The 25,650-nt window shown below is 49.9% G+C and overlaps 8 protein-coding genes across 8 annotated transcripts; 5 read left to right on the forward strand and 3 right to left on the reverse strand.

Annotated features, from left to right (window-relative positions):
• Positions 1-1,282: 1,282 nt before the first annotated feature.
• Positions 1,283-1,842, reverse strand: Aspvir_003519 (uncharacterized protein; the record flags this gene model as incomplete). Its single annotated transcript, XM_043275101.1, has 3 exons — positions 1,283-1,390; positions 1,469-1,618; positions 1,678-1,842. The coding sequence occupies 3 exons, from the start codon at positions 1,840-1,842 to the stop codon at positions 1,283-1,285; spliced, it is 423 nt and encodes a 140-aa protein (XP_043131036.1).
• A 665-nt stretch (positions 1,843-2,507) lies between these two features.
• Positions 2,508-4,190, forward strand: Aspvir_003520 (uncharacterized protein; the record flags this gene model as incomplete). Its single annotated transcript, XM_043275102.1, has 4 exons — positions 2,508-2,766; positions 2,828-3,155; positions 3,213-3,354; positions 3,408-4,190. The coding sequence occupies 4 exons, from the start codon at positions 2,508-2,510 to the stop codon at positions 4,188-4,190; spliced, it is 1,512 nt and encodes a 503-aa protein (XP_043131037.1).
• Positions 4,191-4,448: 258 nt separating this feature from the next.
• Positions 4,449-6,311, reverse strand: Aspvir_003521 (uncharacterized protein; the record flags this gene model as incomplete). The annotated part of the gene is made up of 1 exon (XM_043275103.1): positions 4,449-6,311. The coding sequence occupies one exon, from the start codon at positions 6,309-6,311 to the stop codon at positions 4,449-4,451; it is 1,863 nt and encodes a 620-aa protein (XP_043131038.1).
• Positions 6,312-7,233: 922 nt separating this feature from the next.
• On the reverse strand, positions 7,234-9,260 carry Aspvir_003522 (ESCRT-II subunit protein VPS36; the record flags this gene model as incomplete). Its single annotated transcript, XM_043275104.1, has 3 exons — positions 7,234-8,871; positions 8,928-9,063; positions 9,160-9,260. 3 exons carry the CDS (start codon positions 9,258-9,260, stop codon positions 7,234-7,236), a joined length of 1,875 nt encoding a protein of 624 aa, XP_043131039.1.
• Positions 9,261-9,832: 572 nt separating this feature from the next.
• Aspvir_003523 (SAC3/GANP domain protein) lies at positions 9,833-11,489 on the forward strand (the record flags this gene model as incomplete). The annotated part of the gene is made up of 3 exons (XM_043275105.1): positions 9,833-9,905; positions 9,962-11,213; positions 11,273-11,489. 3 exons carry the CDS (start codon positions 9,833-9,835, stop codon positions 11,487-11,489), a joined length of 1,542 nt encoding a protein of 513 aa, XP_043131040.1.
• Positions 11,490-14,692: 3,203 nt separating this feature from the next.
• Positions 14,693-17,048, forward strand: Aspvir_003524 (phosphatidylinositol-3-phosphate-binding protein BEM1; the record flags this gene model as incomplete). The annotated part of the gene is made up of 4 exons (XM_043275106.1): positions 14,693-14,698; positions 15,006-15,110; positions 15,298-16,065; positions 16,131-17,048. The coding sequence occupies 4 exons, from the start codon at positions 14,693-14,695 to the stop codon at positions 17,046-17,048; spliced, it is 1,797 nt and encodes a 598-aa protein (XP_043131041.1).
• A 1,038-nt stretch (positions 17,049-18,086) lies between these two features.
• Aspvir_003525 (AFG1 family ATPase) lies at positions 18,087-19,948 on the forward strand (the record flags this gene model as incomplete). The annotated part of the gene is made up of 4 exons (XM_043275107.1): positions 18,087-18,465; positions 18,522-18,972; positions 19,024-19,537; positions 19,601-19,948. The coding sequence occupies 4 exons, from the start codon at positions 18,087-18,089 to the stop codon at positions 19,946-19,948; spliced, it is 1,692 nt and encodes a 563-aa protein (XP_043131042.1).
• Positions 19,949-21,182: 1,234 nt separating this feature from the next.
• On the forward strand, positions 21,183-23,084 carry Aspvir_003526 (DUF4246 domain-containing protein; the record flags this gene model as incomplete). Its single annotated transcript, XM_043275108.1, has 4 exons — positions 21,183-21,286; positions 21,332-21,410; positions 21,461-22,435; positions 22,485-23,084. The coding sequence occupies 4 exons, from the start codon at positions 21,183-21,185 to the stop codon at positions 23,082-23,084; spliced, it is 1,758 nt and encodes a 585-aa protein (XP_043131043.1).
• Positions 23,085-25,650: the final 2,566 nt, after the last annotated feature.

The raw sequence follows: 25,650 nt of genomic DNA on the forward strand, positions 1-25,650 counted from the left end.
ACAGATCATTCATCTCCATTGGACCAGCAATTTGCCAGGTATCAATGTCGCACGGAAATGTTACTGCTATGATCTATCAATAAGGAGATGTTTACCTCCACATGCTTTTCCCTTGGCAGGATGTAGTTCCGTAAGCGACCCGGCGTGGGAGGCTGAAACGGTCGTCTTTTCATCCCTTCTGGCTGGACCGCTCCGAGCCAGGTACAGATGCTTACCGAGTCAACGAGGGTCGAACTGCATATTTGCTGTCAAGTAAGCACCTCTATCTAGTATGCGACAGAGTATCTGGAGAGCAGCCGAGAGCTACTAGAAAATGAACAGGCGAAGCCGCTTAGTACAGGCGACAAAGTAGCAAATGCCACCTGGACAGATTAGCGACTTTAGTAAAGGTCCGGCGGAGACCATGTCCTGATTCAGTAATAATGCCAGCATTCGATAGACAATATCTTACAGAGTACGGAGTAGATATTTTAGCTGCCTCCTGACTCCTGAGACTCCAGCTATCCACAGCATAATGCTCAAGTCAGGGCAAAACTTCATTCCAGGCACCACGCGGTATCCTCAAGCTTGACGATTCCAACACAGCATCAACGTCATTAGACATTCCTCCCATGTGCTTAGAGTCAGCCATGTTTTCATGACAGATGATGCATCAAAAAATGTTCTTATCGATGAAACACTCAAAAATGTGACTGTCAAGACACTTGGTAAATACAGACTTGCTGGGCTTGGTACCTGAGTTGGTAAAATGACGCTAAACCTGTTCCTGAAAATGACCTACAAAGGCCCACTTTACCAAGCGAATGTCCCATGGATCAATTGACTTTACATTACACGGTACAGGGTTTTATGGCTTGGTACAGAGTACCGGTACAGTCTGGTATTATTATTATTCTCAGCATATCATTATCACAGAACCCGCTGATGATCTGGTTCAAGATGAGCTGTCAATAACTGCTACATAGCCAGCATGTAGTAGATACTGGCTGACACTTAACCATTTCTTGGTCTGTTTCGTCCTACTGCAGGTACAACACTACTAACGTAAATTAAAGCCGTACTTGGCTATACAGAAGCCATGCAGAACGGATATGCCATCGTCCATGGGGCCACGTTTTGTCTTGAATAGGTCTAGAAATATGAATTTCTGGCTGCCTGAGGACCAGCAATACCATCCAATTCCAGCCACATCAACACCAGCCATATGACTATCACCTCAAGATACCTTACCTACCACACCCGCCAACACGTCACAACGCTTCCAATCATCATACCACAATACCTAAAGTCGAGAATCCCTCACAGTCACACCCCCCGTCACCACCGCAGAACACTCAATCTCCACATCCGTACCCAACGGCAACGTCTTGACAGCAACGCAAGTCCGCGCCTAAGCCACAGAATCAGCATCCGCATCCACATCCGCATCCACCTCATCTCAAGCAAAATGGATGGAAGCAAAACTAACCGGCTTCGGCTCCCCAAACGCCGCCTGATAGACTTCATTCACAGCCGCAAAGTCCCCCATATCAGCCAGGAAGATATTCACCTTGACCACGTCCTGCAGACTCGACCCGCCTGCTGCCAGGACGGCGGAGAGATTGTGCAGGATTTGCTTCTGCGTTGCCTTAGTTTCATTGTTCCATCTTAGCATTATTGTAATGGAGGGGGAAGTACAGTGCGCGCTTGTATCGGGCCCTCCACCATCTTCCCCGTTGTAGGATCCACGCCGAGCTGCCCGGAGCAGTAGATCATGTCCCCTACTTTGATTCCCTGGGAGAGGAATGGGGGTGGGAGGGGGGCTTTTTCGGTTCGGATGGGGATGCGGGTTGCTTTGGCCATGGTTACGGTTACTGGTGAGGTTGTCTAATTGAGGGTTTGAAGATTGGTGGGAAGCTGGACTGTTGGAGGTTCTTGGGGTGAGAATGGCTTGAGGTAGGTATTAGACTCGTGCGGAGATGTCGCCTCGCCCCACTATGACTAAGACTCCGGATGTGGTGTCTACCATGCGCTCGACAGGTAGGTGATGGCTATATAGGCAGATAATTCTAGGGAGATAATTAAACGGGCCTTGGATCTTCAAGAAAAATGATAGACGATGGTGGTGGTCTTGGGAATAAGTTTGGACTGCGGTGGCGGGAGATATATTCTTCTCTATAGGTGTGGGCAAGGGATCATAACAGATCTCGTATAGAGAGGTACAAATACGTGATATCTTAAGTTTGGCTTCAAATCAGAAATGTCTTCATCCTTTGAAGAGACTGGACTATTTCTAAATCTATATCTACCTAAAAGCAATATACTGCTGCAAGCCACTGAAAGCAAGTGAAAGAGGGTTCCAGTGGTATGCCATGCACAAAAGTGCCTATATCATAACCCTCTCACATCATTACACACATCTAGAGCAACAGTGAATGTGTGAATGTGCAAGATGCCCTCCTACTCAAACCTAACACTAGCCCTCAGGTCTCTCACCAGAATGATCCGGAACATGATCCGCCAGAAAGATGGATCGCTTTCGCTCACGCATGGAAACAATTCCAGAATTCCCAGAACTCCCAAATCTAGCTCTCCAGATGACTGAGAATTGGAAGCCTATTCCAGACTGGGAGCCTGACTGGAAGGCAAAACACAAACCAGGACCATCTCCCCAGTCAAAGAGCCCTGTCGAGGTCAGCGTGCATGGGTTGACTGCAAAGTTCTTCCTGGATCTCCCTGACGATAGAATCATCCCTACTTACTATCTGAAGAAAGCTGAGAGAACTGGTATGTTTTGTCTGTCTCAAAGATGGCCTGACAGAGGAAGCCGCTACTGATGTGTCTGTAGTCATTGTTCAGCGTACACCTTGGTGCTTTCGCAACGCTGACGATGCCCGCGACGTGGACATAAACAAATGGTCTCCAGTCGACATCCGCTTTCGAAGCGTCTTCATGACCCTGAGAAAACTTCCAGAGTTTGGCTCCCTTTACGACGAAGACGAAGACGAGGACGAGGGGTACGGTACAACGGACGCCGGAGGAAGCAAGTCCAAGCCCAAGTTCGATGAAATGGTCAAACTTCAGGGACAAGTCGTGTATGCTCTTCTGCAAGGGATCTTGGAAGCGTTCAGAATCAGCAGAGAAACGGACGACAGCGACTCCTACTTCTTTTTCCGGTCAGTAGCTTCTCCATGACATGTCACTCCTAACACTTGCACTCACAGCCACTTTAGGACGAGGCTGCTCAACTGCCAGCTGGAATATTGGATTGGATACAGCGAGAGGTACAAGGACGGTCCTCTCACAGCTGGACTGGTTGGCTTGGATCACCATCCTGACAAGAAGGTCTGCCCTACAGTTCTGCCCGTGTCAGCGGTAAACTTTCCCTCAAATCCAGAAAGTCGTTTCAGATCGCTAATTGCTTGCAGTCATTGGAAAACATATCTCTCAGATCGGCCCTCGAGGACAAGCTCAAGCTCATGCTTGGCCAGCTCCTCCTTAACATCTCCCGTCTGCGGCCCCATGGAGATCAGATCCCGGACCAGGAGGTTTATCTAATTGGCATCCACGGTTCCAGGCTGCATATTCTTCGTGCTATCTTCCTCGGCCAGAAAACCTCCCATCTGTGGAGCGGAAGACATAACCGTTCCTCCTCAGACGCCGATGTGATAGACCCCAACCCGAGCACTGCCTACGATCGATTCTACACTGGAAAGAACCTGGAACGACTTCGCCAACAGGTGGAGTGGCTTAGCGCAAAGAACCTAGACAGCGATCCAAACCCACGTAATCTTCGAGTCTTGGGCAGCCGAGAATTTGATCTCTGGCGCAAGCAAGATTTTCGGGCCGCCGTCAAGGTGATCGTGGCTCTGTTCATCTACATGATGAGCGGGCAGGCTCGTTGCGGCGTCCTGCAGAAGGCGTTCATGGATTACCCTATTGATGAGGAATCAGACGATGAGTTGGAGGAGGTACATGACACCCGCAAAAGGGTGGCGATCGAGGAAGAGGAGCTAGCAAAAAGAGAAAAGGAGTTGGAAGAGACGGAAAGGAAGAAGCGTGAGGAGGAACAGACCAAGGCGAGCATGAAGGGAAAGATGCGAAGCTCCATCAATGATCGCATTCGAGGATTCAAAGGTTGGCGTAAGCCGTGGGAGGACTTTGCGTGGCAGGACGAAGGGAAAGATAGCTCACTGGAAGACGACGACTGAAGACCATGGATCCCGGTCCTTGCTTGTCAAAATGACCGTGTAGCCTGGACCAGCGTGCTACTGGTAGAGTCAGCTATTCTGAATCAGACAGTCAGACTTGGCCATTTGGCAGCATTCCATTTGAATAGGAGATGCACCGTAGACGAAACAAAAGGTAAGTAAATATAGAGTTGCGATTTTTCTGTACAAACACCAAAATACGATCACAATGTTATCACAAATTCTTGCTTCACATGAGGTAATAACCAAGATGATCTTTTATTCCCGGTCTCTGTGACGCCTTTCGGACTCAAACTCGGTGAATCCATCAATACCCCGTCCGTCTTGGCCCCCGGTGCGAAAATACTCGACAACGACACCAATAGCGTAGCACGTTCCTGCCGTCGCTACACCACAGATGAGCATTCTACGGAGTGCTGTTCGAACTCTGGACCAAGCCTTCGCATGATCAGTGTCTTTTGAAGCATCAGCAGAGCTTACAATGGCCGGATTGGGCGACGAGTCAGAAGGAGCAGTCGCCGCTCGGATGTTTTCAACGGGGTCTGATTGAGGGGACATGAGTCGTCCTGCTATATCACCACGGCTTGGGGTCTTTGAACGCATAGCTGAGCCACCCTCGGAAGCCTTTATAAAGACAATGATATCCTGCCCGCCAGAGACAATTTCATACCCGTCATCGTGCATTTTAGCAAGGTACGGCACGAACTTCGCAGGGTGGCTCAGTCGAGAAAGGACTTCCGCGGGCGAAAGTAGCTTATCAGTCGACTGCAGTGAGGAGCTTGTCTCTGCTTCCACCACCTGCAAGGTAGAGGGGTCATATACAAGAACACGATATGTGGCTGTTGCCCAAGTATCATTCGGAGAGACTTGAACTTGATCGTGCGGCTCCTCTGCTTCATGATTTGGATCGATCCTTCCGTTGGGAAAGTCTTCTTGAGAACGAGGAAGGGAGGTACTTGCAGTCATCGAACTCTGAGAGCGCAATTGAGACTTTGGTGAGTCAAGTTGGTCCGAATCCGTCTCCTTTGATTTGGAAGCTTCATGGGTTTTGTACTTCTCCCGAATTCTTTGAGCATCTAGGTCTTTGACTGGGTCTTCGGCCATCTCAAAAGCAAAGTCCAGTTTGCGCCGCTTTTCCCTCAGTTGTTCTTCCGGATCTCGATCCTTGTTCTTCAGCTCGTACGGTGTGCGAATGTCACTGGCGCGTAGAATATCCAGATCTTCAACCTTTTCTGCCTGCGTAACCCATTCTTCCTGCTGTTTAAGCTCGTTCGATGTCATATGTAGTGTAGTGGATGGATCTTTTGATTTCGTCGGGACGCTTGACGACAGTTCATTTTGATGGCTAACCGCGGAGGGAGGCACATTGTCAGCCTCTAAACGAGCATGGTCAATTGGTAACGGCTCGTTAGTCGTTTCAATCCCCGGTGCCGGTACTGCCTTTGAAAAAGCCGTAGATTCGTCTCTAGGCTCAGTTGGCTCTTTGAGGATGTTTTCATCAGAATTTCCTGGCTTCGCAGGTAAGGTACTGCTGCCATAGGTAAATTCGCCCGGGCCCTGTGTGGTACTTTGAAGACTCGACTCATGGACGCTCTCAGATTGCACGGTGTTTTCATGGGCTGCAGCCCTTGTAACACCTTTAGCGTCTGAGTGTGTTTCTGAGTGGTCTACCGGGGAAAGGAAGCCAGCACTCTGAGCTGCGTCACTTTGAACTGTATTCAAATGAATCGATGAAGTGGGAGTTTCGGTGTGCTTGTTATTCCGAGACATCTCACAAGCTTCCCCCTTCTTCCGGACCATGCGACCAGTGATTGGATCAAACTCATAGTCTCCAATATCATCCTTCGCCGGCTCGTCATATGCATTGATCTCGCTTTTGGGGCTTGCTGACTGTCTGTCACTAGGTCGAGGATCTGATGAATGTGAAGCATCAGTCTTCACGCGCGCAGTCGTATCAGTTGCCTTCGGCTCGGCTTCTGCCTTTGACCCATGACCGAAAAAGGATTGAAACAAGGAAGAGAAAATATTCTCATTCTTGCCCGACGTCTTAAACGGTTCAAGTCTCCTCCCGAATAAAGCCTCGTAAGGATCCGCCTCGATTTCCTTCTTTATTTGTTCCATCCTCTGCTCCAAACGAACCCTTTGTGCTTCCCAATAGTCGTTCCTGGGCGTATGTTCGTTCCAATTTGGAGGAATGCTGAATTTCAGCCGGCTCCATCCCCAGCCAAGATTCCACCAGGGATGATGATTATCGAACAAAGATTGTGATCGTTGACGGTGACCCGATTGTCGGTCTCTTAGCCTTGAAGGATTATGGCGCTGATACTTTTCCAACCTCCTTCGTCCGTCAGAGCTTCTGCTCCCGTGTCGATGGTATATATATCGCCATATCCCTCGGCTCTGGAGTGAAGTGGTGCCCGACACTTGGGGAATAGTGGCGTATGGAACTTGAGGATATCTTGAAATAGCTCTCGAGCACCCCAAAGGTTTAGGATTCGATAGCAGTGCAGTATATGCCATTTTGAAAGTTTCCTTTGAGTTATGTGGATTAACTTATCGAATCTCTCGATAATGAAGGTGTCGTACCTGACTGCGTTATGACAGCCAACAATCTAGACGTTCACATCACAGCAGCTTTCGCAGGTTAAAGCTCCCAACGAAAGTCCACGCTGGAGCCAAGCACTAACAACGATAAGAAATGACGGAGACCAAGGTTGACAATGGAGGTCACAACAGAGATGATGAACTAGTCCAACTATGAGGAGCGAGGGAGCTTCCCCAAGGGCGGAGAGAGCTCCGTAGATAAGCCATGCGGGGTCGATAGCTTCCGTGAACCAAATGCTGACTCTTGGTAAGAATTCGCCACAAGGTACACTTCCATAAGAACAGCGGTACAATTTGTTTGTGGTTATACCTATAACTAGAGCGAGGCAGCAACTGCTTCAATAAGGAAGATTTATTTCTCTTGGTCATAACGGCGTCATTGTGGTAAAAGGGCCCATGCTAACGAATACCCTATATCAATATGTACAAAACAACTCCTTCATATGGCCAGGCTTGACACCCTCGAATCAATCGAATCAATGCTATTCATCGAAGAAAAGTCAGACGTGATGTAGTTGCTCCAGAACCTTAACCCTTCGATGCCTTCCTCACGACATAGGACACCTTTATCCTCAGCCATTTCTAGCTCCTCTGCTGCGACTCCGACACTCCACTTGAATCTTTGAGCAGCCTCCTGTGCTGTCACGGCACGCCCAAATTGACGCCAGTCCCAGGTTACTGGATCGGCGGGCGGTATCCGACGAAGTTCCGCCATCCATTCTTGCAGTTGCCGAATGGTCTTCTCATCACTCCAGTCGTAGCGTTGAACAACAAGAAGACCACTTTTGAATCGCCGCAGCCGAACAGGTAGTTTCAGTTTCTCCCAGAGCTCCGCTGCTTTCTGGAAGTCAGAAGGACTGACTAGTTCTACACCATTTCTGGAGCGGTTGAAAATCGCCCAAAGATCAATCAGACTCATAATACCGCCTTCTTTCTGTAAGATACCTTTTCTATCGTCGGTGAGGTACTCCGCCAAGTTCCGTGAAAGTTCAGAGAGATATAAGCTCTCAGAACCAGAGCCAAGCATATCTTTGGTCGTGATCATCCCAAGAGCGGCAGCGGATTCGGAGAGCACTGCGCTGGTTGCTGCAGAATCCTCGTCACTGGCCATACCTGATTCCCTGGCGAGCGTTTCAGCAAGGTTAACGATCCGTTTAGCAGACGCCATCAAGGCCTCAAGATCCTCAAACGAACTGCCTATTACCACCTCGTTGTTTCTACGAGCCTCAAGCCCCCGCTGCTCAAGGCCCGCGATTCCTACTGCGGGGGACCGGGGTTGCGCTGGCGCGGAAGCATTGGCAGCAACGGCACCAGAGGCTGTAGGATTCGGCGTGGCAGGCGATTGCGATGGCTGCTGCGGAACAGGAGGCGCATCATAGAGCAGCCACTTTCGTTGGACCAAGGCGCCTTTCAACCTTTCATAGAAAGTCTTTTCGCCGCCTCCGCGGAAGGATAATTTGACTACCTCGAAAGTCTCAGTATTGGCGATGTTTCCTTGTCCGAATATGGGCGCTGGGGATTCTGAACGACGTGAGTCCTCAGCAGAAGGTCCTCGAGCGACTGCGGAGGCTAGGGGAGCCCCGCATATCTCACACTCCAGAAGATAGGGATGGTTCACAAATGTACATCTGGGACACGGAGTCGAGGCATTAGGCTTGCGTACTGTTTCATCACCGTTGCTTCCCGGTTGACCAGGCTCGTGTGAAGCTGGATTTACTTGCGCGGCTTCGCGGCTAGCGGCAGCTGTGATTGCGGCCTTTAGAACGGTCGTAAATGTAGGCTTTATGCCACAAGCCAAGCATGGCGGCAAGTGAGTAGAAGCAGTTGCCGTTGCTGGGTCGAAATTAGAAGGTACCGGATTAGTGAACGAGCATATCGGGCAGACCCAGGTCGCGTTCATAGGCTTCGGTGCTGGCTGCTTGTATGGGGTTGCTGGGAGTGGAGACTGCGATCTCCCGAACTGGAAAGCTGGAGACTGTGATGCAGAGGGGCTAGCCCCTGCGCTCTTCGATTTGAGGTCATTCTTTGCGGGTTTCGGGTGCAAAATAATTTTCGAAGACGACTTCAGAAACCCTGCCTGGAAAGGGTGAGCTCGGGAGCAAATGACAGTACGGACTCAACCATCAACCATACTTGGTAATCCGCTCGGTCGATTTCCTTCAAGTCGATGGCGACTGAGTACTTGCGTGGCTCGTCAACAGCGACATAGCAGACTCGGTGAGATGTGAGGTACGCATGGCCATTTTGATAATTTGGAACTTTGAATTTTCTGCATATACGAACAATACTCGCCAGTAAGCTTCCGAATGTCAAGGCAGTGGCACATACAAAGGAACAACTAGGGAACAGCTTGCTGGCAACTCACCCTTCATATAACCCCACCGCATCCTGGACGAAGAGCAAAGTCTCATCGGGCAATAATGAGGGACGGAGTGCAGTGGTCAGATCCAGAGACTTGAAGAACATCTAGTAAGCTCAGCCAGCATCTCTCCACCCTCTTAACTGTGAAGAGAATATACAATCGAGTCCAATTCCAGAAAGTAGCCCAAGTCACGCTCCATCTCGACTCACCCCGCTGACGTAAGGTGGACTAAAGGCGGCGGGCAGTAGATAGGGAGATACAGGTAGCGAGAACCACCACTAGCGCACCCTCACATTCTCTCCGCCACACCAGCCCAGCGAGAGTAAGCGAGAACCTTGACCCCCTTCCTTTCAAAGGCCTCACTTTTGCACTTGGACCTAGTGGTCAAAGCGACATATATCACTAGGATAGCTTCGTCTACTCAACTTCACCACCATCCACCTGCTAGTTGGCCTATTCTCTCTCTCATAACCATACTAGTTTCAAGTTGAGCTGGCCACCTTCTCAGCTTACTGGTGTGTATGAATGAAATTTGATCACTCTCCTCCGAACCCAGGCAACACGTAGTCTAATCCTTTTCTTCTTCTCTTATCGATTCTGAAATACTTTTCTCCTTTAACAATATTTCATACTTTTCTTTCTTTTTGTTTATGCTTTTGTACAAGATTCTGCCATCATGAGTTCCGGTATCCCACCCTGGCGTGCTACCGCGTCCGCTACTGCTATGGCCCCTCACTTTCCTGCACATGGTATGTGTCTTCTTACTCCAATATGTTTACCTATTCATCTTCTAACTGTGACTTAGCGACCCCTGCATATATCCCTGTTCAAGCACGCCGTAGCTTTGCTCATACCTCTACCACCGCCATGGCACCTCAGCCGCAGCCAATGACAACTCAAGCACCTCGCAAACGAGTAGAATGGCCAGCCCCCCTTCGATCATATGTACAACGAAGCTTCGCGCCTGAAAACCAACTTCCTGGAGTCAACCGACAGGAGATGGAGGTGAAATTGAAGACTGTCATTACTGAGGCGGCGGAGAAGAATCAGCTGGAGAAGATCAACTGGGATGCATTGCCCCTACCGCAAGTCATGATTCAAAACGAGCGCAACCAGATCCTTACCAATCCTGATGTCTCTGGTTGGAGTGCTTCTCTTTTAACTGCTGCTCAGAAACCGGACACCGTGACCGAGGACGTTTCTAGGAAAAGAAAATCGGCTGAGTATGGGGACAAAGACAGCTGTCCACCATGGAGGCAGACTAACAATTATCATGCATTTGGAGATCGAATTACTTATCCCTCAGCAGACAAGCGCCAGCGTGTTGATCATAAGAACCCCAGTAAGTCAAAAGCTAATTTGGAAATGCGGAGGAAACGTTTCGAAGAACCACGGTCCAGATATGGCTCTTCACCATCCTCATCCCGTGGGGAATCCCCAGCGCCCAGTGCCAACCAAGGCCCTGTTGTTGGACGGTGCCAGGAGCTAGAGAAAAACTACTTCCGCTTGACTTCAGCACCAAATCCGGACACCGTTCGACCGCTGCATGTTTTGCACAAGACCCTGGATCTTTTGAAAAAGAAATGGAAGAAGGATAACAATTATGGATATATTTGCGACCAGTTCAAGTCTCTGCGACAAGATCTGACTGTCCAGCATATCAGAAACGAGTTCACTGTCAGTGTCTATGAGATTCATGCCCGCATTGCGCTTGAGAAGGGAGATCTTGGTGAGTATAATCAATGTCAGACACAGCTGCGAGCGTTATATGCCCAGAATCTCGGTGGGCATCCTACAGAATTTAAGGCGTATCGTATTCTTTATTTCATCCACACTCGCAATTGGACGGCTATGAACGATGCGTTGGCCGATCTAACAGCAGCAGACAAGCGTGATCCTGCTGTCAAACATGCTTTGGATGTTCGTTCAGCCCTTGCCCTGGGAAACTATCATCGTTTCTTCCAGCTCTACCTCGACACCCCTAATATGGGGGCTTATCTGATGGACATGTTTGTGGATCGCGAGCGACTTTCCGCACTTGCGGCCATCTGTAAAGCGTACGTGTTCTTCTACGTGTTGTGTGCTGTTATTTGCGGGGCTGACTTGGTGACAACAGTTACAAACCCGACGTAAAGATACGATTTATCACTGAGGAACTTGGCTTTGAGTCCGATGAACAGAGTGCACGCTTTATCCTGGACCACGCCTCTGAGGATTTACTCCAAGAGAAAGATGGATCCGTGAGGCTGCTCACGAGCGGCAGGGCTGCGCAACTCTTCGAGACGGCCAAGTCTGAAGCCCACAGAGTCGTTGATATAAAAGGACAGATTTGATACCGATCTTTTCGTTACTGCAGCCAGCGTCCACACCCCACTGATTATCGGCATATACGAGTTTCCCGTCTCTCAGTGCTCTCAATACCCTTGCACCTTGTTTTCGTCTGGTTTTCTTCCCCTTTTTTTTTCATTGAACGGCATGGTCAGCTGGCACCAGGTGCCTCCGATGTTTCCCGTTCACGTCGCTTCGGTCTTCTCTACGCTCTTCAGCCCTTGACGGCGTCTTGCATATATCTTTCATGGCTTTTGAGATCACCTCACTTAAGCCTGGAAGCATGGTAGCATTATTTTGTCTGGGTTTGGCGTTGTCACGGATAGGTTGTGGAAATGGGTTAGCATTTAACTCCTTAGCATTCGTAATTTAGTGATACTTAGCAATGTCAAAAGTACTCTCAGCACTAGTGGTTGCTATCTTTTGCAATCCTTTGATAAGACATTGGCCAGTTTTCGGATAAGACCAGTCTGCAGATAGAGTATGATTGAGATCATTGGTCCCGTGCCATGACCAGAACAAGTCACTCATTGAGAAGGAGTCTCATTGCGTGGATCACACCGCCATGATTTAAGTGCTCCGATTCTGCAGGATCGACGGACTGCCTGACGCAGTCATCCGCGGTGTCAAAACAATCGCTCCCGTACTGTAGCCCCGATTGGCTGAAATTGCTATTCCAGTACGCAAGGGTACCTGCGTCGAGATGCAGCAGCTGTGTCATTGCCCCCTGTCTGATTTAGAATCCGATCCTCGATCTACAGGACTCAAAGTCTGGTAGCACCGGTGAGCTAGGATTGTGACCGCCGATTTCGGAGGATCTTGATATTACCTCACAGGTTTGTCCGAACTTGAAGCTGTCTGGTTAATATGTGTAACTACAGCAGGATATAGCGGCCGATCCGATCCAAGCGATCATTGACAGGCCTCTGAATGGACCACGGTGCGAGGGACGAAGATAGGCTAGTCGATTGCTCATGTTATTCTTGAGGCATTGCGGAATCTTGCCCCAGTTCCTAATGATAGGCCCAAATTCTGGGATCAAGCGGAGAAGGTCGAGAAATTGGAGTCTGGGACAGTGGATGCTGGGCCATGGGACTGTTGGAGACGGTGTTATTGCAAAGATGTTGGAGCACATTTTGGGTGCCTTGCGGGTCGTATGGTATAGGTAGTCCTGGCTTGCTAGGAACGGGATTTCAATAGTTAAGTCTTGAACTGTCGATGATATCCGGATATTCTCGAGTACTCGATAGCTCATGTATCTATCTAGAAGTTGAGATTGTAGGATTCAATAATCATACCTGCCTGTAGAGACTTGGCCAATTAGATTGAGAGACAGATGTGGTGGGCCAGATCCCGTGAATCCTCGCCAATACTAGCGCCCCCACAGCTACCAAGAACGAAGAAGTCAAATTCATGGTGGCGACCGAAACTCCATGTGGCTTCCATCCCACAATGCGACGGGTGGAATACGTACGTTCAAAAATGTCTTGGCTCAATCTGTCCCGTCGTCCTCTGATTCGACGAATGGTGCTAAATCCTCAATGGAAGGGAAATTAGCAGCTGAATAGCGCATTATTGCTGGATTCTAGCATATTCTGTCGAACTGGTTGTGGAAGATCTTGTAATGCTGCCTGATAGTCGCAAGGATTGTGTGTATTAGCCACTCTATTGGCCCTAAGGAACCCTGGTCGGCTTGGTTGGGACTGGGGACCATCTTCCGACGCACTGGGTATCCTGCGACCTGTGAACCTGCCTTGGTGCCAGATTAGTCGCTGTAAGGTACAGTACCAAGTAGAAGACAGAATGGTCCACTTGTTGGGTATCAGCCATGGTCGAGGCTTTCCAGAATAACTGTAAACTCAGATGACGGACTTGAATTGAGGCCCTTTGAAACGCATTCTTAGATATTGGCTTTTTTGACTTTGGCTTAAAAACGAGCGAAATAAAGGAAGCCGCTGCTAAAAAGTGGACTGTACCATCATCATCTCCACATGGAATGCTAGGCACGGCAAGTACCCATCATCACTACTACTGTACAGCTTTAGAATCATGTCTTCTTTCGATATTATTGATTTAATCGTTGTCAGATCGTTGGTGATATTCTCCTGTTGTGCCTATAATCATCGCCACAATATAGCTATGGGCTATCTATCGCTCTATGCCTTCTGCCTCTCTAGCTGAATTCCGAGAAGCGGTTGGAGGAATCCCGCCACCTTTGCATCATAGTTCTGGATAAGAGTACTTCTTGAAACCTTGTCAAGGCTTGAAACCTCGAAATGTCGAGAATTCTGGCCTTCACGGTCGTCTTTATATGCGATGCGGAGTGCCTACAAAAGAGTAGATCACAGCCCCCGAGATCAGCGACCTCGTCCTCTACTCCAGGCAAAAAGGAAGTACTTTATACTCCCGCGTGGGCCATAAGGCTTTCAGCTGTGAAAAAGTACTACCAAAAATACTACTACTAGGCGAGTCTGTCGTCATTAAGAAGTTTGCATAGCCGGCTTCTTCGCTCTCAGCTGATTGATCGATAATACCATCGTCAACCAGCCTGCAGTGGTTTTTCTGAAAACCGACAGGGTTCCCAGCCAGCCCAAACCAGAAAGTCTTTCTTTTTCCCCTTTCAGGGGCGAGAAGGGAAATCCCAGACACCACCACCAAAGCGGGCCACTTTCTTTCGCAATCCAGAACAGCCAGACATCACGTATCCACGGTAGTAATCGAGCACGAGGGTGAAGCGAAAAGAGAGAAAGCTCAAGAGATCCACGATAAGGACCTATTACTACTATTACCACTTCGACGGCTAGACTACTCTCCACCACTCTCTTTACCAGCGTTATCATCACTATTTGAACGGAGATCTCCATTACTTTGTCATTTCTTTTGACTACAACGTGTGCTCCCTCCTTATTCATACAATTCCACACACAGACAGAGACATCAACTTTGGTCTCTCACACTCATTTTCTTCTTTGTATGAATTCAAAGAACTGATTATTTCATTGTCTTTTTTTTTTGTTACACTCTTTTTCTATTTGATTCCGGGGTCGTTATATTGATTCTTTCTGCCTTGCCTCTCGAACCCACCTCGCTCTTTCGCAATCCCCTTGAGTCTCCCAACCTACACGGCGGCTGTCGTTGATCCAACCTCTCCAGCCGAGTACAGTGCTATCAGTACGATTCCACTAGTTTGTTCTTCCTGAAAGAAAGAATGAAGGTATGTTTTGATTCTAAAGCTCTTTCATACTACTCAGTGAACTCTTCACGCCCCCTTTCGTTTCAAGCTGCCGGCTTGCCCCCTTCCACCATAATCATCCATACCCCGCCTCTCGTTTATCTCGATTATGGTTGTCGCTTGTGGTCTCTTTTCTTCCGATTCCGATTTTAGTGTTGATTTTCCTATTTCTGTACTTGGAATATCGTCGCCATTATTTACCTGAACTTTTTTTTTTTTTTTTTTTTTAATCCACTTCACCTCCTTTACTGCTATGCCAAAATAATAACATATTGTTCAAAATATATAGGCCATCAGGCGATCTCTCAAAGGGGAAAAAGACCCCAAACCTCACCACCACCACCATCTTTCAATCACTCCCAAGTCAGCCATTGCGATTCTGCCCCCCAAGAAGGTAAGCCTTATCCTAGCCCCCAAACACAAAATGAACCGCTGCGGCCCCCTTTCCCTCCGACATTGAAAGAGTATAGCTAGACTATCACTTTTCATCCCCTCCCCCTTTCAAATTACTCCCCCTCATTCCAGTCGCATTGTCGAGTCTTGGAAGGTGGTATTGACCGCGCGTCCCTTTTCACGTCTAGGTGATCAAAGCTCTCTACGACTACCAACCAGAACCCGGGAACACGCAAGAATTAGCATTCAGCAAGGGCGACTTCTTCCACGTTATCAGCAGGGAGGACGACTTGGACTGGTACGAAGCGTGCAATCCTCTCATCCCTAGTGCCAGGGGGTTGGTACCTGTCTCCTTTTTTGAGGTCATCGGCAAGAACGAAAGAGATAGTGGCGGGTCGGTCGATCTTCATAAGAAGAAAGAGTCGCACGACTCGGGTTTCTCAGATCGTGGTCCCGCTCGGTTTCCTTCCCCCGACCATACTCCCACGCAACTTCAGCACCCCCCCGCAACTCTCAGGATGTCGACGTTAGGAAAGCCCTCGAGCGCCATGGTCTATGGTATCGTCCAGTATGACTTTCAGGCAGAGCGACCGGATGAACTCGACGCGAAAGCAGGGGAAGCGATTATTGTCATCGCCCAATCCAACCCGGAGTGGTTCGTCGCAAAGCCCATCGGTCGTCTGGGTGGTCCCGGGTTGATCCCCGTCTCCTTCATCGAACTTCGGGACATGCAAACCGGTCAAGCGGTAACCGATCCTTTAGAGGCAGTCAAGCGCGCCGGTGTACCAAGGGTCGAAGAATGGAAGAAAATGACGGCAGAATACAAGAACAGCAGCATCACCCTCGGCAAGATTGACTCGGCCGCATCAACAATGCAGTCCGTGACCTCTGGAGTTGAGAAGATGTCCATGGGGCGCAACAGCGCCGGCCACGCAAGCCAAAATGGGACTGCCTACGTAAGTCTCCCTTCTTGCTCTCTTCCTTTGGCTGATGCGCATGCTCATGCTGTTTTCTTGTACAGGGCTATCATAATCGGAACGCGAGCAAAGCGTCCCTACCTCAACACCTGTCGCAGCCGCCGATGCAGAATCACCATCAGCCTCTGGTCGCTCCGGTAGCCGCATCCATTCCCCGGTACTGCTTCGATAACGACAAGTATTGGTATATTATTGAGGCCAAGATGGAGGACGGCCGCTGCTGGGAGTTGTCCCGTTATTACCATGACTTCTATGATTTCCAGATTGCCCTTTTGACCCAATTCGAGGAGGAGGCCGGAAATCGAGGCAAGCCGCGCACATTGCCATTTATGCCAGGACCTGTGACGCATGTCACCGACGCGATCTCCAACGGCCGTCGCCAGAACCTGGACGAATACATAAAGAAGCTCCTGGCCATGCCTCCCCACATCTCCCGCTGCCAACTGGTCCGTCAGCTATTCGCACCTCGCCCAGGTGACTTTGAAATTGACCCGAGCGCGTTTGGAGAAGATGCTCGGTACTCCGGTGCCTCGCACCATTCCTCCACGCAGGAGGCATCGCGCAGCGCGTCCCGCCAGTCATCTCAGGCTCAGATGAGCTCGCACGCCGACCGGACTTCGCACCAGCGCAGTCAGCCCTCCATCTCGCACCCGGCTGACAGACCAGCGCCGATGAACCGACAGGCCAGCTCTCTCACCCAAGTGTCGACAGCCTCAAGCGGGGGCGCCATGAAAGTCAAGGTTTTCTTCCAGGACGACTTGATTGCCATTCGCGTCCCTAGCGACATCAGCTTCCAGCAGCTCCGGGAAAAGCTATTAGATCGTCTCAAGGTTAATGAGGAAATCGTGGTGCGATATAAGGACGAACCATCCGGCGCGTACATGGACCTGAACAACGACAGTGACCTTGACACCGCGATTCAGCGGAATTCCAAGCTCACCCTATACGTCGGGCTTGCATAAGAAAGCCCACGCCACTTCTTCTTCTCTTCTTGAAAGCATGCATAGAATCATGGTTTTCCCGATACAACTTTGCGATAGATCGTTGTCCCCTGCGTGTGCCTTTTGTCTCATCTTTACCCCGCCACAATTGCGATCGACTGGTGGAGACGGTGTACGGTGTTCTGGTCTTGTCCTATTGTTCAATGTCTATTTTGGAAAAAGAGCCTTTTGAGCGCTTTCTGACTGTTTGATGTGGTTGAAAAATGCCAGAATGAGATGTCCGACATGTTTGATGTTTATGCCGTTATGTACTTCTCTCCTGGTTCATATATCCTTTTCTCTGTTCTTTTTTTTTTTTTTTTTTCCGCATTGGATTCTGTCCAGTGGGCATATGATTTCTTGTGATGTTTCCATACCCTCTTGACGTTTTGTCCATACATGTACATATGTTTTCTTTGCATATATACACCTATGTAGGCTTCTCTACCTGCATGCAGTCGTATAGTGATATGTCTTTTCCTCAGCATTATCAGATACTCCAGCATAACATATCACAACATTCCTACACTGTACGGGAGTATTCCTACCTGGTATGTCGTACTGCGCTGATAGCAACTCCGTCTCAATTTGCCGGGTCCCGAGTCACATGATTCCGGTCGTCGGAAATCCCGCGGTTCTTCTTCGCCTCAGGCCAACGCAGCGCTGATGGAATTCGATTGCCATCTTACCGATTGACATACGCGCACCTGGCGCACGCGCTCTCGTTCTCTTCATATTTCCAGTCTTCTGAGAACTTGAAAATTATTCTAGCAAGGATACTGATGCCTTCCTACGAATGGTATAAGGCGTACTCGCTTTGTTGACACCTACAGCTCGTTTTCCTTTTCCCCGCTTGTCCGCCGCACTTGACCCATTATTTGTCGATTCTTCGGCCATAGAAGTATACCCGATCGGAAGAATCAAGCCCCCAGTACCCCAAGCCTACCGACGCATACTTTTACAGAAGTGTTTACTATCCTTTCCGCTCGGCATCCCTTCATCGACTCATCTAAGCAACAAATGAGTCGGCCGTCTGTGAAACTCTGCGCGGAGTCCCTTCCCTCAGCGCTGAGGAGCCGGGCCCCAGGGTTGCCGGCGAGAAGATCCGGACGTGGACGGGTACTGATCCGGGAGTATAGGCGGAGTGTACATAGCAACAATGGCACAGCACGTCGTCAGGCGGCTGAGACGCAGGGTGTTTGGCTGAATGCCAGGAATGCGCAGCCGAGGACCGGAGCGTATATGCGGCGCTTTGCTACGGCAGCTGTGACTCAGCTTCAGACTGAGAGTATTGCGGGACAGACGGAGGATGCGAGGACTGGGGTGTCTGGTGGGCCGTTGCAGGAGTATGAGGGGCGGGTGCAGCAGGGGCGGTTGCGGGATGATCCATATCAGAGGGGTGAGCGTTTTCCATACCTGCCTTTTCAGGGGCAACGATGAGCTGACGGAGTTAAGAGATTGTCCAAAAGCTGCAGGACCTGCACGACGTGTTGAAAGGTTATACTCCTCCGGCCGTTGTGCACTCGAGCGTTGAGTCGCTGGATCCGAAACCGAAGTCGTCCTTCTTCGGTTCGCTGTTTGGGCGCAAGAGCGCGAAGGCGGAGTCGAAGATCCCAGAGGATCTACCCAAGGGATTGTATATGTATGGTGATGTGGGGTGCGGGAAGACGATGCTCATGGATCTTTTTTACGAGACCTTGCCGGCCAACATCAAGTCCAAGTCGCGAATTCATTTCCACAACTTCATGCAGGATGTACATAAGCGCATGCACGTGGTGAAGATGCAGTACGGTAATGACTTTGACGCTCTGCCTTTGGTGGCGGCGGATATCGCGGAGTTGTCCAGCGTGTTGTGTTTCGATGAGTTTCAGTGTACGGACGTTGCTGATGCGATGATTTTGCGGCGGTATGTACCTGGAGTATTGGGAGGCAAGGGCTCAGCTGACGCTTTTTCTAGGCTACTCGAATCTCTCATGTCGCACGGTGTCGTGTTAGTAACGACCTCGAACCGTCATCCCGATGATCTATATAAGAACGGTATCCAGCGAGAATCCTTCATTCCGTGTATCAATCTTCTCAAAACTGCTTTGACCGTGATCAACCTGAATTCGCCGACCGATTACCGCAAAATCCCTCGTCCACCAGCGGCCGTGTACCACCATCCGCTCGGTCCTGAAGCTGATCGCCACGCGCAGAAGTGGTATGAATTCCTGGGCGATCCCAATGATCCTCCTCACCCAGAGACACAAGAGGTCTGGGGCCGAAAGATCCAGGTTCCGTCGGCCAGTGGAAAGGCGGCCCGTTTCACTTTCCAGCAGCTCATTGGAAGCGCAACTGGAGCGGCGGACTACTTGGAGCTGGTGCGAAACTACGACGCTTTCATCGTGACGGACGTCCCGGGGATGACATTGCAGCAACGCGATCTGGCTCGCCGATTCATCACTTTTATTGACGCCGTCTACGAGAGTAGGGTGAGTACTCCGTCGTTTTGTTTTTGCCCAAGTCAGGCGACGGGCTAATATTTCTCTCAACAGGCCAAATTAGTCCTCACCACAGCCGTTCCGCTCACCAACCTCTTCATGTCCGAGCAAGAAGTCAGAACCTCCCTAGAAGAAAACGGGGACCACTCCGATCTCTCAGACGCCATGCGCATGATGATGGACGACTTGGGATTGTCAGTGCAAGCTCTCAAATCGACCTCCATCTTCAGCGGTGACGAGGAACGATTCGCGTTCGCTCGTGCCCTTTCCCGGTTGTCCGAGATGGGCAGTAAGGACTGGGTTGAGCGCGGCTTGGGAGTAGGCAAGACCGTCCAGGAAGGGAAGAGCGAGCACGACGCGTGGATGAAGGCGAGGAGCCGCTGGAGCGAGGACAACATGTAGATTCAGTTCATACTAGACTTGTGGTTTTGTTCTATACCTTTTGCATCGTTTCGCGGCATGACCAGCCTGCTTGGGGAATGTCGGTGCACTGTACATCTTATTCTTCATATAGCACTACCATATATACATTGGCGGTACCACGTCTAACACCAAAACCCTCATGTTGTCTACCACCCACCTCTCTACTGATACGATCAGATAAGCCAAACGATACGCCATGACGTCATCAAATCTCAATGAGAGGTACAAGATATTGTATAGAGAGGTAGATTTCTTGCCTATGAGGTACCTCACATCCAGAGCACGAAATACCCATAGAATACCCCTGGTACTCCACTGTCCAGGACTGAATATATCAATTGCAGGATGAGGAACATCCTGTCGCTACGGGACCTCCGTTGAATCGGTCGCGCACGCACATCAGCGGGCTTTCAGCGATTGGGTTCGCTCGATTATACGGAGTATGGCTGTTCCCCATCGAAAGCTGTTTTGGGAGTAGGTTAGCCAGTTGTGCTGAGCCCAAGGTGAGGTAGTTGTACTCCGTCCCGTGGAACGAAAGTATATGGAGGTGTTGTCACACAGGAATGCATCATTCTGGGGCAGGCCTGAACTTCGATAGTTAGATTAAATTTTGCAAATAGGATTGTGGAGAGCAAAGCTTAGCTTTGGTATTTGCGATCCACGATTTCCCGAAAACTGTGAAGCATAATGTGTGCAAATGGAACGAGTAAGATTGCAGATCTGAGCTGGACGATGAGCAGCACGACTACCGACTATGGAGTCAAGGTCTCTGATCCAAACCAATGGCTTCGCATTGTTGATGAGAAGTTCAATGGTGCTTCGCTCCTCGAGATCAATCGCTGGGGAGAAGGTACTTGCACCTCCTCATACAAGGTAGCCCCTGTGCGCGCAGCAGACGCTAGTGCGACAAGAGAATGAGCAAACCCCTGAGCAAGTCGCCCATGCACTCGTCGTCAGTAACTTCCAGCACGTCCAGACTTCACGAGGCATCCGCCAGTTGACCACCGCTTGTGGCTTGACTGATACCTCTTGAGGGACATTCTCGTATTTGCCCCGCCTGAATTTCAAGGCAGCAGCCGGTTGCCTAAACCCACGACACGTCGCCGTCTCTGATACTCTCCGTATAAATATCACCACACGTAATATGAACAGAGTCCTCTCAGTACTGAGGCTTTTCAGACCACTTCCTCGCATACAATTGCGCTCAATGACAATGGAGTCTGGAAACACGCGCTTCGACTTACCGGGTTACTCCATCCCCCTGAACTACACCGATCCTGACATGTTCCCCAATGCACTGGAGACCAGTCTCGCTCAGTAAGTTACTTGCTGATACAGATTGCGCTGAAGCTAAGGATGCAGACGTTTAAATACCCTTCGGGAGATCTTGATGATGCGAGCGCTCAACTCCATCACCGACAAGCCGGACTGGGAGAAAAAGGTGCGTTTGCTTTCTTCCCTGAATGCGCATCGCTGACACATTACATCTAGGTCTTTGATGAAGAAATCACTGCCAAATGGCGCAAGGAAATCATGGACAGCGGAGAGGATATCACTCCCAACATGATGAACTGGATCATTAAAGAGGCGCAGTGGAAAGCTGAGGTCTTCCGGGACACCAAGCACGTCGTGGCATTCGATGCTGGTGTGGTCAAATCTGATACTGTCATTGCGGAAGACTTGCGACAGATGCTGAGAGAAGCTGTTCGGCCCCTGGAGGATGTGCCCGAAGAGCTCAAAGACTACCATCCTGGATCGGAAGACAAGGTGGTTGACCTGGTCCATCCGTCGCTGTTCCCGGTCATCTACGGCCGGACTCGCATTCTCCATAGGAAACTGATTGGGCTCGAAGACTTTTTGAATAATGTCGGGGAGGGCAAGGTACTTGCAGTTCCTCCGGAAGAGGACGCTACGGTCGACCGCGACGAACGCGGCTGGCGAAGCCATTATCGACCCTACAGCCGCAAATTCCAGTGGCTTCCCTGTGACGTGCATTTCGCAGACAATGGCGAATGCCGCATTGCGTCGTATATCAATAACCTGCATCCGAAGAAGCACCAGCCGCTGTACCAAGTCATCGAGAAGATCCTGACTCAGACCATCCCGCTGTGGAACACGACCTTGACCCTCGTGCGGGATAATTACAAGCGGATCCCCTACGATGATGTCCAATATGACGAGCATCCCGAGCCGGAGCCCCAGCGGGCAAACGAGGAAGACGAGGAAGACGAGGAAGACGAGGACGAATATTATCAACGATATGACGAATGGCAAAAACGACAGCCCATCCGACGCCCGGAACCGGGCGAGTTTGCCCCCCGCGTAATCGAGGCCGAGGGCCAGGTCAACCTGCGCGAGGATTTTGCCCAGAACGGACTGCAGGTAATTGTCAAGCTGGCCAACATCGAGCTGACCCCGGAGAAGCCCGAGTACGACGGCGGATCGTGGCATATCGAGGGACAACTGGTACGTTCCTTTGCGGGGATGGCTGGAGCACACACACTAACCCACATAGAATGAGCACATCTGCGCTTCGGCCATCTACTACTACGACAGCGAGAACATCACCGACAGCAGACTCGCGTTCCGGCAACGGGCGGATACAGACGCCGTCTCATACATCTCCTATGAGCAATCGCGACACGAATTCCTCCAGGAGATCTTTGGCTTGGATCCCGAGGCGGCCTGGAACGAGGGCAATGTCACCCAGGTCATGGGTGGCGTGGATACTCGTCAGGGACGCTTACTCACCTTCCCAAACAGCCTCCAGCACCAGGTGTCGCCGTTTGCGCTGGCGGATCGGACCAAACCAGGCCATCGCAAGATCCTTGCTTTCTTCCTCGTAGACCCTCATCTCTCGATTATTTCTTCGGCGAATGTGCCGCCTCAGCAGGAGGACTGGTGGAAGGAACGGCAGGAGGTTGTCGGGAAGTTGCTGAGCGGGAGACTCCCGGCTGAGTTGCAGAATATGGTCTACGAGGGCCTCGAAGCTACGCCCATAACTTTGGAGGAGGCAAAGCAGTACCGCAAGGAATTGATGGAGGAGCGCTCCAACAAGTCGCAGGAACAGAACCTGGACTTCGAAATGGGGGAGTTTAACTTGTGCGAGCATTAACCGATTTTGCTTTTTTTTTTGTATTTTATACCCTATCAAGTAACAGTTGCTTCAGAAATCGTCTCCATCTCATCTACTATGCACTCTTTCGTAGCCCAGAAGCTCTCCTCCCAGATTCTAGAGTTGTGTGAAACGACCCCGTTTCCCGGATACAAACATTTGGCAGGTTTCGAGACACGGCAACTGGCAGAAAGAGTTAGACAGCTTGGTGGATCGAGGCTGCTTAAGTCCTTTGTACAATGTAAGGCGATCATGGTTATGCTCGTTGCAATTGATTAGTCTTGTATAGTGACAAGCCAATGTCCCGCTGTTGACTGGACGATACTCAGTAGCAACAAGTGATCAAGAATTAGCAGAGCTGCATTTCCCCCTGCTGTGGAAGGAGTAGGCTCGCATACTAGTTCTGCTTCGAATTCGGGCTAGATAACGTCGCACACTATCAGGAGGCCACAATGTCATTAATGGCGACACTCTCTGCATACCTCCGCAGGTATCCGAGGAATGAGAAGTTACACAAGGGGCAGGCAAAGAAGGAAAGGAGAAGATTTTGCGTCTCCTTAGCCTTCCCCTTATTAACAACGACTCCTTTCTTCAATACTTTGATCTGGGTAGCGTTGGAGAAATGCTTTCCAAGATGGCCCTGAGCATGTCGCGCTCACAGCGCTTGATCATGGTGATCGGGGTATCGTCATGTTTCTTCTTGACTGAAATCTCAAGTATTTGTCATCTATCCAGATTAAAGAATCCTGTAATCCGAAGCTGATACCAGCAGTTGGCTTGTATACTCATTCGCTAGCTCTGGTGGCAGATGCCTTTCACTATGTACGCTTTGCTTTATCTTCCAGGTGACATCTGCTGAACGGTCCAGTTGACTGACCTGATTGGGTTCGTTGTCGCCTTGTTGGCCTTGAAGGTAGGATGAATGTCTTGAGGAACCTAGGGTATAGAAGTACTGACACAGAAGACAAAAGCTTTCTGAGATCGACAATGAACCGAAGATTCTGGCCTTCGGGTGGCAGCGAGCACCACTATTGGGAGCTTTTTTTAACGGAGCACTTCTCTTTGCGCTGGGAATAAGCATTCTATTGCAGTCGGTGGAGCGATTTATATCATTGCATAGTTTGTGCCCTCCTTCAATGCGCAGGCGACTTACTGATATTCCACAGAAATCGAGAATCCCAGACTCATGTTCATTCTTGGATGCGTTGGCTTGGGTCTCAATATCCTCAGCGCTATTATTCTTCATGGCAAGCTTGCCTTCCTGGATGCGCGGTCTCGTTACTAATGCCAAGTCATTAGACGACTGTTCCCATGTTCATCAACATGCGTTGAACGCTTCGATAGACTCGCCCATAAGAGCCGAGGACGGGGCAGGGATACACAAGGTGTGCACTCATTACCACAGTTGCGGGTTTACGCATAAGCTCAGCTGAATCTTCGACTCAGGACAATATAGGACTTCCACCGAAGAGGACAGAATCCAGTTGCCGTGATCTTGGAATGCTAGGAGTTCTGCTCCATGTTATCGGAGATGCAGTGAACAATCTCGGCGTTATGATCGCTGCATTGGTAATCTGGTTGACGGAATTTGAAGCACGATATTACGCTGATCCCGGAGCAAGTTTATGGATTGCCTTCATAATCATACTATCTTCTCTTCCGCTCCGTGTGTTGTTCTCCATCCGTGGAGTTGTTAGGTGGTGCTGACACTTTTCAGTGCGGAAAACCGGATCCATCCTCCTGGGATGTACACCCTCTGGCGTAGATCTCAATGACTTAAGAAGCGATCTGGAAAAAGTAAGCGATGTTGTATCACTCTGATATCATCTCAGCTCTGACTGTGACTTGCATAGATTCAGGGAGTGCTATCAATTCATGAAATCAATGTGTGGCATATCAGCCAGCACAAGTCCTTAGCCGTCATTGGAGTGCTCGTCACGGATCAACATGTCCCAGGATTTACCAAGCTGATCAGCATGGTCAACGAGTGTTGTCAGAAATATGGCATTGAGTCGGTCGCTCTTCGGCAGATGTTGCGTTCGCAGGAATTGTCACTGGCAGTGGTAGACCGAACTTGAGGAGCGAAGAAGGCAATAGAATGTCATGTTGGGCATAGAATGGATAGGCTCAGGGGATGCTTGTAAGACTAAATCATGTCAGGAATGGGACGGTCTGTGGGATGCTCTTTGTCACCTGACAAGCCCATGTCACTTCAACAACCAAACTGCTTACTCTCCTACTACCCTCTCCCGTCTGATCCCATCCATATTATCGTCATTGTTCCAGTATTTTGATCAAAGCGTTGATCCGAGCTTGCATCTTCATTCTCCACCTTATCCGCATCTCTGGCGGAATGATTCCGTCATGAAGCGAAATGCTCTTCTCTGGCCCGGTAGATATGTCAATCTGCACGATCTCAGGCTAGCAGCTGCCTGAAGGAGGACAGAGACGTTGCTCTTGCGTCCATTGATCCTTTGTGTGGCCCAGAATGGCCAAATCCATCTTATAACCATACCTGTGATGGATGAAAAGGGCAACTGATACGCCCTGGTGGCTAAGACCCCAA

This window comes from Aspergillus viridinutans, assembly GCF_018404265.1.
Source record: "Aspergillus viridinutans IFM 47045 DNA, scaffold_15, whole genome shotgun sequence".
Taxonomy (NCBI): domain Eukaryota; kingdom Fungi; phylum Ascomycota; class Eurotiomycetes; order Eurotiales; family Aspergillaceae; genus Aspergillus; species Aspergillus viridinutans.